General features: G+C 38.5%; 1 protein-coding gene across 1 annotated transcript; it reads left to right on the top strand.

Moving 5' to 3' along the window:
* Positions 1-4,459: 4,459 nt before the first annotated feature.
* On the top strand, positions 4,460-12,558 carry LOC104537731 (ran-binding protein 3-like; the record flags this gene model as incomplete). Its single annotated transcript, XM_010180702.1, has 7 exons — positions 4,460-4,476; positions 4,885-4,969; positions 5,997-6,087; positions 7,210-7,340; positions 8,207-8,327; positions 8,943-9,085; positions 12,366-12,558. Coding segments are annotated over exons 1-7 (781 nt in total), but the record flags the coding sequence as incomplete, so codon positions are not given.
* Positions 12,559-13,071: the final 513 nt, after the last annotated feature.

Genomic DNA, 13,071 nt, shown 5'->3' with positions numbered 1-13,071 from the left:
CATCTGGGAGTGGGGGATACAACAATGGGTTTGTAGAATGCTGTACTTCTCCTTCATCTGCAGGCAATTTATTGGCATCTCCTAAGGATACTGGTTCTCCCTCATTTATCAACTCCGTGGGTGTCTTATAGGTTCTATCAGGGGCTGCCAAGGTACGTTTCGTGGATGACTCACCATCAGAGCCTGTCCAAAAAAGTCTGTCTTTGCTGTGGTTCATATTTGCCATTTTTAGGCTTTGGATTCCCCGGCATGCTGTTAGTGGCCAAATTTATTGGCATCTCCTAAGGATACTGGTTCTCCCTCATTTATCAACTCCGTGGGTGTCTTATAGGTTCTATCAGGGGCTGCCAAGGTACGTTTCGTGGATGACTCACCATCAGAGCCTGTCCAAAAAAGTCTGTCTTTGCTGTGGTTCATATTTGCCATTTTTAGGCTTTGGATTCCCCGGCATGCTGTTAGTGGCCAAATTCTGTTCATTTCCAAGGGCCTGTCCCTTTAAAGGGGATGGCACGGGAAGTGCACGACGGGGTATAATGTTAGATGCAGAGGCATCTTCCTCTGCCTGATCTCGTTGTGCTTTAAAGTTTTTCAAGGTTTCGTAAAGCAGCCGCCATGTAGTCAAAAGTGCTGTGGCATCCTTCTCCCCCTGTGATGCACAGTCAAATAATTTATTGCCTAACTCTTTCCAAATAGAAACACTAAAAGAACTTACAGGAGTAGCTTCATATCCTTGTTTTTTACTCCATAATAACATTTTCTGTAATAACAGTTCTAACTTAACTCCTCGTCTTTGCAAAATCATTTTCCACATAGTAATGAACATAGTCCCTTCTTTATTTAACGAGGTATCCATGTTCCCAGCAGCTCACCTTACTTAGGTGTCTTGGTCCAAAGCCAGCTCCGGCAGCTCTATCCACTGCTCTCTGCTATGCTGGGCTCTGTCTCCGTGGCTCTACCCGCCGCCCTAGAGAATTCAAGTAGCGACGGTCACGTCGGGGTCACCAAATGTCGTTGTTGAGACGGACACGACATACACAAGGACTACTTTTTAGAGTACAAAAAAGGCTTGTTCTTTATTACAAAAACAAGCTCCTTATATATCTTAATCACAGTATGTGTTAATTCATTATTCACAGAGCTTGATGATAGTTATGATTGGATGACCATTTGTCTGTTGTAACTTCTCTCAGTTTCTTTCTTTGCAGTCTGGCAGTTTCTTTCTTTCACTCAGCAGTTCCTTAATCTTGTTGGCTCAGCTCTTCTCGGGACCTTGCAACCTCTTCATGGATACACTGGTATCTGTTCACGGATACACTGGTATCTGCTCAAGGTCAATGTTTAGCTCACACTGATCCCTCCTACCAGCCGAGGTTTCCCACAGAATGCTGCAACTGATGCTCTAATTTCTGGCATGAACAACTAGCTGTGATGATTGTGATAGGGCGGCATCTTTGTGCAGACATTGGTTGAGCAGCACGGACTTCAGAACTTCTGCATGAGGAAGCTGACTTCCTTGGACTCGGATGTTGTCCCATGCCCTCGCCTCGGTATATGACTGAAAGAGCCCACACTGCTGCAAAAGTGGGCTATTACCTCCCCCTGGAGACTGGCTCATGAAAATGCTACGGCTGTGGTTAGCCAGCAGGTTATCTTGTGGGTGTTAATACTGCTTGCTGATGGTTGATGAGGGTAATTTACATGGAATTTGTATCAGGAATACACCTGAGATCAGTTGTGATGAGAGAATGACATTTCAAAATTGCTGGGGCCACAGATAACACATTTGTGATGTTACCTCCTTTCCCCCCTCCCACCCAAAGCGGGCAGAGAACAGGTTAACCGCAAAGGAATCAACTTTTTCAGGGCTGGATGGGCCATAGATAAAGGTTCCTGCACAGAACATTCGGGATGCACAGTGATGGGGTTCTTAGGAGTTAAGGGATTTTTAGATGCACAGGCAATTTAGATTCTTAGTCCTTATCAACAGGAAGAGCATCATTAGAGGGCAGATGCTTACTGAGGTTTTGGAAGAGCAGGCCTGTCATTTTCAATCACAATTAATGCTGTGATGATGCCCTGTGAGGAAAACATGGAGCCACACAGCACACTAGATTCAAAATTATGATAATGCTCATACTGAGAAACCTAAAGGGAAGATGAGGCTGACTTCAAAATCAGTTGAAACCAATACTCCAAGTTTCTTTCGGTGGTCTCTGATGGCCCTGGCAGATCTGAAGAGGCACTCTTAATGCTCTTGCCATGAGCTCTGAGTCCTTTTACAATATATGGTCCTTCCTTGTATTGTTGTTTTATAACTTTATGTATTAATTCTTGCTTTCCATTCTCAACCTGTGTTTCCTAGTCTATCTGCAGTCCTTCAGAATGTGCTGGGATGTATCAGTGTGCCAGAATGTACCTGCTTCAGTTGTGAAGTTGGCTCCAATTGTAAAGAAAACATGTCCTTGCACTCATGCTTGCTTGAGGCTCCTTGTAACAACAGCAGGTATTCTGCTGCCTGCAAACATTCCTCTTTTCCTCCTCTTCCACCTCTTCTCTATGTAGTATGGTTCTGTATAGAGAGGAATTAAAGCAGTTTGTTAGTCCTCTGCAGTTGCTGCAGCTGGTCCCAGGAAACCACCAACAGTTTTACATTTCCTGAACTAGCTGTAGTATTGAACCAAAAAGGAGAAATTTGCAGGTTTTTGAGTGATTAAAAGGTTGGAAAAGGGATTGTGTCGTAAGTGACAGAAATATAATGCTGGGAAAATGCAGGCTTCTGGTCGTGAATTCAGCTTTTCATAAGGATTTGCTTGGAAAACTGCAAGGGTTCAAGGCCAGCACTGGAACTGGCAGCTACTCAGACCCTTCTGGACACTCTGAGGACAGTACCTGGATCTACTCACTTTCCCTAGTCCCTTTCCAGTATCCTACCCACATTTCTCTTTCACTCATTCTTCCTTGTTAGTGGTTATTCACTGCATTCAGTGCCTTTGTTTTGCATCTCCATGGCAATGTCATCCCTGGCACACTTTGTTCTTGTCCTGAAGCAACATAACGGTATTGAGGTTTTATTAAGACTTTAAGGCTGACACTTCCAGTTAGCTGTCTGGAAAAAGAAAGGTCCTGCACCAAATACTATTTCCTTACATTTCTGAAAATAATAAAAATCCATTTCTCACATTATTTTTTTGAGACAAGGCTCTAGTTTCTGGTTTTTAGCTCTTCTGAAGTGCTATGCTTACTGACTTGCTGCTGTGAATTTTAGTGGGGAGTTTTCTTAATGATAGGAAACTCATTAGTTTAACCACTCTTTGGATTCCCTGTTCATGGCCCGAAAGACATATGAAAGTCTTCAAGGCTGAAAAGAGATAGATTTTCTGATTTCTCTTATTTGCTCTTAGTCTTAGCAACAGATCAAGTATGAGAGTGTTAAGGAATACTTTTTTCCTTAAGTGTAAAATAGTTTGTACTGGGGAATTCCTTCAAGTCTGAAGAGATTTCTAGCACACTGTAGTGGTTGTGATCACAGAACCTAAGCTTTAGAGGCAGTCATCTGGCAACAAACCCAGCTTATTCACAGGAATATCCTCTGCATGACTTATGTGCTGTTAAGCACTCCCAAGGGTGACAGATGATCTGGAAGAGCAGATAAATGGTGCTGAAGTATGCAGTTGGTGACAGAACATCACATCTTCTTCCTGCCAAGTTGTCCTTCTGTAACAGAAAGAGACAAGAACTGGTTTTGTCTTTGCCAGCAAGAGATACAGTGATTAAGCTCTACAGAAAGTATAAGCAAACTTATAGTTTAAACTTTATAGTTATAGTTTAGCCTTTTGTGAAAAACAACCAACCAAACAAAAAAAAACCCACCACAAACCTGCAGCAGGAACAACTTTCACACAAAGAAGTTTACAAGGACTTTTCTAGTGACTCTTAAAAGAAATGGATCCTGTTAATTTAAAGTGGCGCTGTAATTAGCAGGTCAGATCACAGTTCTGCTTGTATTAGAATATTCTTGAATGTAATCCACCATATGCTTTTTACAAGTTATGACTATGTCACTATTTAAAATGCATCTTCTCTTAAAACCTTCTGAGAGGTAAGAGGCTAACTGAGAGTATTTAAACTCAGGGTGGCAATGCAAAAAAAACCCCAAACCCTCAAACCCCTAAATGTTAAGTAATTTATTTACTGCACAAATTTTCTCACAAATCTGTATCCCCGAACTATAGTTGGCCAGTACCAAAGGACTGCAAGTATATAGTTTTCTTCACTTCTCATTTTAAGTATATCTATGGAACAGGTTACTGAAAAATGGAAAGAAGATCTTTCCTGTTTTAGTTATACCTCATCAAAAGCCATCTGCTGTCATACCTTTGCATTTTTGCAGTGTTTATGTGAATTGAAAGGGTGTGTATTAGAATACACTGCCTCTCTGCCTTCCCAAGATCTTAGGTGGATGGCCAAGGAGTGCCTGTAAGGCACTGGGGAGTATGTTATTGGCCTGCACCAACATGAAGGGATAATTGTTAATTGTTGGTAGTCTTCTGGTGGAGCAAAAGGCAGGAGGGAAACAAACGTAACTCATTACAGTTTTTGGAGTAAGACACTTCCCTGAGGAGGAGCTGGGGGCATGTTGTTTGTCCTTAAGGAACATCCTTAATAATCTTCATGAAATACAGTGTGATACTCTGTTCTTTTGTGAAGTGTTATGTAGAGAATATTCTCAGATTCTCTTAAAGAATTTGTCTGACTACTTGCATGGTCATTTTTTGTTTATCTTTAGTGTAAGGTATGGTGAAGTAAATGCATGAACATATTTCTGTTCTTTACAAAGTTCTAAATAGTTCTAAATCACATTCTTATGTTACTTTGTTCCCACAGAATTCAGGTGTTTGAAGACCAAAGTGTACAAACCAGCAGTAATTCTGATTTTGTGTTTGGAGAAAACATGGTTGAGAGAGTTTTGGTAAGATCTGTAAGCACTGCAGACTTTTTATCAAGGCTAATGTACTTATGCGTATAATTTTTTTTCAGAGGTTTATTCTTTTGTTGAGGAGAAAATACCTAAATATTTGCTGTAGGAGGGGTAGGCATCCCTATCTTTGCCATCCTAGATAAGTATTCTAATTACAAACTCATACCCAGTATTGTCTTTTGCTCATTTTTGACCCAAAAAGGGTTTTTTTAATATATTCCAGGTAAAGTGGGACAACCACAATACAAGATCAAAGAATGTGGTCCCCACTGCTCTAATAGGTTCCATCATAACTGTTTAAGAGTTGGGAGAAATTAGTATAACGAGAAAATTTTCCACCCATCCTAGATAGTGTCCATGTTAAACTATATTGTTCATGCTGTGAGACAGCTTAATGGATTCAAGTCCTGAAGGAAACTCAGGCAGAAAGGTTGTTCCCAAGCTGATGACTGCATAATTTAAAATTGTATTGAAATTCAGTTTCTAGTAAGGTAGAGTGAAAACAGTATGCATGCCTGCCAGTGAAAGCGCTTGGCAACCACAGGTGTGTGTTATGGCTTCTGACAAAGTTTTAGTTACAAGGTGGGAGGTGAGCGACTGAGCATTTTCAAGAGCCAGAATCATCTATTTAGACATGCCTAAGAAATTTCATTGCAAAAACTGAAGGTCACGTAAAGTTTTAAATCCTCTGAGGTTAATTTGTGGTGTCTGGGAATTTTAAAGTGTTCTTCTGGGACTTAAGTGCTTAAACTGGAGATTAGCTGGTAATTAAACATCTGAATCTTTCAGTGGATTTAAATCCTAGTCCAGGATCCATAGAAAGAGGCCATTCTTTGTAGAAGAATGATGAACCGATTTTTATGATAATAAAATTACTTCCACTAATGACTGAAATCGTATAATCTGTCAGTTTTTAGTCTTAAGATATTACAATCTTCACCCTAGCATGCATTAAATGATTCAATATTCTGTTTGGTATGAAGAAACATAGGAATTCTTATTTCCTGTTTTTTTCTAGAGTCCTGAAAAGCATCCCAATGAAGCTGATCCATACAAGAAAGAAATAACATCCATGTACACAGAATCTTTTCATGTCAGTCTACAAACAAGTAAGCATACTCAGCAAACAAGTACAGTTAGCTTTATTATTATATGTTTTGCTATATCTTAGAGGATGTCAAATGAATAGTCAACAATAATTGTCATCTATTCTCACGTTATCCCGTCTCTAGTACACTTGCAGTATGTGCCAAAATCTATGTTCAGAAAGTGCTTTTGTTTGTGGTATTGGAATTGAACTAACTTCAGAACGAATGATCTAAGTTGCTCAGGAAAGGACAGAGTTGTACAAATCATTACTATTTAGTACAGATTTTTTTTTAGAATTCAAAAAAAAATGCAGTGAACTTTGTGAATGCCCTTTGGACCACCTTTTTGAACTACAATTTCAAGCTGCCAGCTGCTTGTATTTTGTGACTGCTCATATAAATCACTCTGCCATATTTGTATCCTAATTGTAGCACTGAAAATTCTATTCAGACAGGTTTCAGAGATTGTGACTTTTGTCAGAAAAATTGTGAGCTTTTCTACTAAGCAAGCCACATAAACTTAGGCTGTGAAGGAATCTCAAGTTGACCCCTATCTTGAGCCCTCTTGCCAAATTTTGCACCCTTCCTTACAGATGGATGTATTGGATCCTCTTACTTGTATGAAAATTCTTACAAGTAAAAAAAAATATAATTAAAGCCTATGGAAAATGTATATAGATTATGCAAATCACAAAAGTTTGTAACAGTGTTGTTCATTTCAAATCTTGTCCTTTCATTTTTGTGTCAAATATTCATTGGGTATGTGTACTGTTCTGAATACTGGGATGCATATTTCATTGTTTATTAATCTGCACAGCAATATGAGAGACCAGTTTCATTTGGAAAGTCAACTTCCAGTTATTAAGGGCTTGTTGCTGCAAGTTGTCCCTTGGGGCAAACCTCTGCAACTGCAGAGAGCCTCGTTCAATTCAAAATGAGCCTAAATAGTTGAGATATTTTGCAATGTTCCAGCCTTTTTATTTTTCTCTTCTATGTACTGCTTTGGCCAAAAACTTATTAATAGCACTAATTAGTATCAGGCACCACAGGAATTATGGAAGTCACAGGCCGTCCTATGTGCTACTTTTGTTGTCCTGAAAGTTTTCCCTGTACAAAAAGGATTTCCTTTTTTTCCCCCTACAGAAACAGCTTTGTTGAGGAACGCAACACTAATTGAATCAGCAGCTGCCTGTGTTGCCAAGCCAGAGGAGAAAATTCTGTTAGATAAAGTTGAAGTTATAACTGGAGAAGAAGCAGAACATAATGTATTACAGGTGTGTATTTCATAAAGCTTGATGGTGAGCAGTTTTGTTGTTGAAAATAACATCTCTATCTATTACAGATTGCAGCAATCTGAAAATAACTTAAATTTTCAATTTTTTAAGATATGTGTCTAACTTACTTGTCTGTAGGCTGATATTTTCTTTATCATATTATATTTGTTCTTTTTATAGTTCCTTTCAGTAACTGCTTCAGAACTCATTCTACAGTTGTATTTTGTAAGCGTCTACACAGTATACCAGCAGTAGCTAAAACTTCAAAATTGGAAGTGATTTGAGTGAGGATCTTTTAATGACAAAACTTCTTTTTGGGAAAGAAGCGATGTGTTGTCAAAGTAATTAGTTTTATAGTTAATCTAAAATATCAATTGTCTTTCTGGCCCAGGAGGACATATCTTGCTATTCTTCATCTTCAAACTTATTTTCTCAGAAAATAGCAATGATGTATATGATTTTAAAGATCTTAACATTGAAAGTTACGTTATTTTGTCACTGATTAAATCTTCTGTCTTGTCAGAATGTGGAAGTTTTACGGTTTCTGGAGCAGTAATGTTTCTAATGTGTGAGGGAATAAGATTGTAGAACACCTGCAACAAATTCAGCTGTGTTAGTGGGTATCACAGATGAAGAGTTAATGAACATAAAATAATTGAAAAAGTAAACTGGGATTCATGCTGAATGTTTTCCATAATTAGGACAAACTTTAGCCATTTCATTTTAAGTAATAATGGTGATATATCTATATATCTATCTTGTATACATGCATATGGATGTATTAAAAGCCTTATCAAAAGGTTTAAAAACACAAAGATTTAGAACCAATAAAATTAACATTGAGTGGCAATTTCTATCTCTTTCAGATCAACTGCAAGCTCTTTGTATTTAATAAGCTTTCTTTAACCTGGATTGAAAGAGGCAGAGGATCATTGAGGCTTAATGACACTTCCAGCAATAAATGTGGAAAGTTGCAGTCAAGACTAAGTAAGAATTAAATGAAGAAGTAAAAGATACACAAAATACTAAATAAGTTGTACTACTGCTGTCCAGAATAGGTTTATTTCAGAACAATTAAAACTGAATAGCTAGTTTTATTTAGGTCAAGTTGCTGAGAAGCTTTTAAACATTGCCTGAAAAAGTTACCTGTGTTACAGACTGAGGCACTGGGCATTTTCTGCAGTTTGTACACTCGCGCTTGCATATGTTGTTAGGTTTGGTGTGTTTCTCCTGCAATGCATCTTTAGCTCAGTCACCAGTCTGAAGGTAGCTTTTTGTTGATTCTGCTTTTCCAGGAGCAGTGTTTCAAGTAACTTCTAGAATGTTGTTTTTACTGTGCTGCCATTTTTTGTACCATATTGCAGTTTCATCAGATTATTTGCTTTGTATGCCAGATGTATTGAAAGAAACTAAAATATTTTGGTATTAAAAAAACCCCAAACCAAACCAAACAAAAAAAAAACCCTCACCATGTCAGGTGTTAAAAAAAATTTAAAAGAATAATTCATGAAAATATTAGTTGTATACAAGTGGTAGAGAAAATTGCTGCAGTATAAATGAAGATGTTTTCAATGACTTATCATATAAACCTTTTTATTTTAGTTATGCGAAATCAAGGCAGCTTGAGACTGATTCTCAACACCCGACTCTGGGATCAAATGATTATAAAAAGAGGAAACCGAAAGAGCCTGTGCTTCACTGCAACAGATCAAGAGGACCACTCTGTTCAAGTATTTCTAATTCAGGTAAGCAAGAGAGAAAAACTCCACCCAAATCCCCATTTCATTTGGGATTCTGATGACATGCTGAGACTTTGGTTTTAGCAAATGGCCTTGTATGCTCTGTCAGGCTATGCTTGGCTTAGCTGTTACGTGGCTTTTATTATGAAGTGAGTTAGAAGTGCTATCACTTGGTATTTTTTTAAATATTTTTAAATGCTTTTTAGACAAAAAGTGTGAAGATGGGATATGGCCTTAGGACAGACATTTCCATACTCTGTTTTACATACCACCAAAGTAATGGATATAATTTCTGAGTCATACGCAGCAATTACTCTTTCTTACAGAAGTAACACTGTAAGAATTTCAGGTTCTGCCATGCTTCTCAACACAGTGCTTGCAATAATCTGTCCAGCATAGGACCTTCCTTTCTCAGTTGAGAACACAGATTTTGTGATGTCACTTTACATAAGACAATAGTCTTGGCAATCCTGGTTTTCTCTAGCAAGGGCTGATAGGTTGAGGATGGAATTGTGGTGGACTCATATGCAAATACATAGCACATATGTCCTAGGTTTGGAAGTGAGAGCATCCATGTGAGTTGGATAAGTAAGATGTCTCTGGTTTCCCCAGTAGACCTTTCTGGGGAGGGTTCAGCCTCCTCAGCAAGAAAAATAAATCACCACTTCCAGGAAGTGTCACATGTCATACACAAGCAAAGCACCATGCACTGTACATGCAAGCACTGTAAGTCTGTCACTTCCAAACAGTGATTGACTTAAGTATGCCTGTGCTGCACAGCTGGTCTGCACGTGAGAATTAGAAATGTCCTAGATTTCCAGATGTGCTGCAGTTTTTCTGGCATACATAGATGTAAACATTCCTTAAACTCTGTTCTGGCACTTCTGGACAGTAAAAAAAGACATATATTAGGAAGCTAAGATACAGAACAGCTGTATGTGTGTGGCAAAGGTTGCAGGAAGCTGCTTCTACAGCCATCACAGAAGCTGCTGGTGTCCATCCCTATAGCTGGTATCCAGCCAAGCTGACACAGATACACTTGACTGTCAAAGGCAAATTGGTCAATGCATGGGACACCCAGCAGGCATCACCAAAGCCTTGGCACATAAATCAGGCTGGTCTGGTAGTCAGTGGGGCCCACTTCTCCAAGGCACCAGCAGATATTTCTACCTGCCATTTAAATTTGTTTTTCCCATGGCACATGAATGATTGATACACTTGGTTCATCAATACTATCCAAAGGTCTTCTCATGAGTGAGGGAGAAGAGCCATATGATGCTGCCTCCTACAGAGGAGGCAGTCCACAAGATGCCCTTAGGTTGGTTCTGTAGTACCAACACAGGTTTGTGCAGAGGGCTGACACTACCCCCTCCCCTCATGCTCGTTTCTCCCTTATTGCTTTTCGTGGCATTAGAATTTGTACAGCTATGAGTGAGGCAAGATCAGAGTACTGATCTGGGTGGTTTTGTTCGGTTTTGCTAAGTTAGATTTTACTTTGATTTTATTCACCTGTGATTGCCCTAATAATGGTATTGGCACAAAGGAGAGGGTAGAAAAAAAGAGTCAGAGGATGTGTGAAGGTGAGTTCACCACTCTAGGTAGAAGCTGGAGTTCATGTTAGTTTGAAGTGAGGAGGAGTGAGAGAAGTGAGAGGAACTCTGAGTTTTTAATAAGTAGAAAGCTACAGATAGAAATAATCAGACTGAATACCAGCCTTTCTCACATTTATGACTACATTTCCTGAAGAGCTGTGTTATCTCGAGAGCTCGGTTTTGTCCACTGAGAAGAGCATTTGTAGTTGAGACATCTGAACAACTCTGAATTGCTTTCTTCTTTGCCTGGCTGTAGGGAGAGATTTTTTTGCTGCTGCAAGTCTGTGTAGCACAGAAGGCAACCCTGATCTGCTGCTGCTTCCCAATTTGCATTGCTTTTCCAACAGTACACACTGAAACATGTCATTCCAATCCAAACAAGACATGTTTCTTCCTATTGCCTAGTGATGCAGATAGAAATTACTCCACATGATACACAGAAGTGGAGAACTGGGCTACAGAAGACCATATGCATTCAGTTACCCTCTGGCAGATGATTTGATTCATAGAAACAGAAATACTCTGCTGACACTTCTGATAGTGCCTGAATGCAGTGCTATTAGGAAGCACAGGCAAGCATGCTCACTTTGTACGGGCTGCTCAGCTCACCAACCCCCAGCATCCATAAGTGTTGTAGTAGGCATGTGAGAACATGCACCCCTACTTGTTTCCTTTGCTATTTTGTGAAATTATTGTCCCTGGATTTTTCTAATTCCATTTTTAAAACTTATATGACTATATTTTTGGCCTGCTGTTTTTAGTTTATACTGTCTGTCCCCACTTTCTCCTGAAGCAGCAAATTCTAGAAGTTCTTACTCAGTCTGTGAAGAAGCACTTTCTTTTATGCTGATCCTCTACTGTTTTCATTTTTTTTTTTACTGGTGTATTTATTATGTGGTTGATGATCAGCTGTACCATATTCAGCTTATCTACCACTTTTGTAACTTTGGAATCTTTTGTTACATCCCTTTCTCATCCTTCTCTTCAGACTGAAGAGTCTGAACTCTTTATAAGGAACTTGATCACACTCTTGATAATTTTTGATGCCCTCCTCTGATTCTGCTGTTTCCTTGAGATGCAAAGACCAGAGTGGAACACAGTACTTGGAACACAGTACTCAGAATACAGCTGCCCAAACGTTTTATGTACTGGCAAAATGCTGCTTTGTCTAGTCCTCAATACCCTGCTTGATGATGCTCATCTTCTGCTCAACAATAGCAGCAGAATTAATGGTATCTTTAAATTTTATAATCACATGTAATTTTTTGTAGTTAGGTTTTAAAATTCTTATTTATTCTGTAAACCAAAATGCAATACATATATTAACATTTTAGTGATTTATTACTTCTAGAATAATATTCAGTAATTTTCTGGAATATCAAGTACTCAGTACAAACTGAGCCATTCTTCAGGGGAAATAGTAATTTTTAAGTTTATGTTTTTTGTAACTAGAGAGAAAATTATAATCAGCTACATATTATAAAACTCAAGACCCCTTAAAGAAACTTGACATTTGTATTTAAATTTGTCTTCTGAAATGGATTATTAAGAGTGACTCTTAAATGGAATATTTTGATTAAAAAGGACAAAATACAGCTCTTTCATTACTTTTGAAAATTTCTAAATCAGCTTCTCTGTGAAAAATAGAGATTTTTCTCAGTTAATTTGGACTGTATGCATTTTATGTTCTGCAGGCAAGCTCAAAAGACACCGAATACCTGTATGCAGCAATACATCACCGCCTTGTGGCATTGAGAAGCTTTGCTGAGCAAGAGCCAGATGCTAATCAAGTAGACCCAGAGTCAGAAATAGCTTTTCAGCCATTAAGCTGTGATAGCAATGATGAAGATGATGAAAAAATAGCTCAAAAGAGCAGCAGTGGATCTGGTAAGCAGAAAGTTTCCTGGGAATACTGTAATCCTTTCAGGGTATTTTCTTGTAAGCAATGAAAATAGTACTTTTTTTTTTCTTCCATGATGACTATGACTTTCATCTGTTACAGATAGAAGAAGGTAATTCCTTTTAGTATTTTGACTTAATACTGTTAAAAAGCAGGGTTCTGCCAGATGAAGTGTCTACACATCTTTATAACAGTGCAGTACTCTTTTGACAACAGGCTAGGGTTAAGAAACTTTAATATTGTCAAGCTTTACCTAAAGGTTTATTCAGTATTTTTCAGTAGAAATTACTAGGAGTACTGAGATACTAGTTGTTACTTGGGTAAGTGAGAGTTGAGTCCATTCACATAATCACTTAGGTTATTACTGATAGCATCAAGTATAATATATTTACTATGATACTTACTATGCAGTGATTAACTTCATTTAAAGCACTGATTCTCCATCAGTTGTAACAACTACCTCACTGGGAAATTTGCAGGTCAAGATTTACACACCAGTT

Source organism: Mesitornis unicolor, unplaced genomic scaffold (genome assembly GCF_000695765.1).
Source record: "Mesitornis unicolor isolate BGI_N332 unplaced genomic scaffold, ASM69576v1 scaffold38573, whole genome shotgun sequence".
Taxonomy (NCBI): Eukaryota; Metazoa; Chordata; class Aves; order Mesitornithiformes; family Mesitornithidae; genus Mesitornis; species Mesitornis unicolor.
The sequence above is the reverse complement of the archived record's forward strand: the minus strand, read 5'-3'. Positions and strand labels throughout refer to the sequence as shown.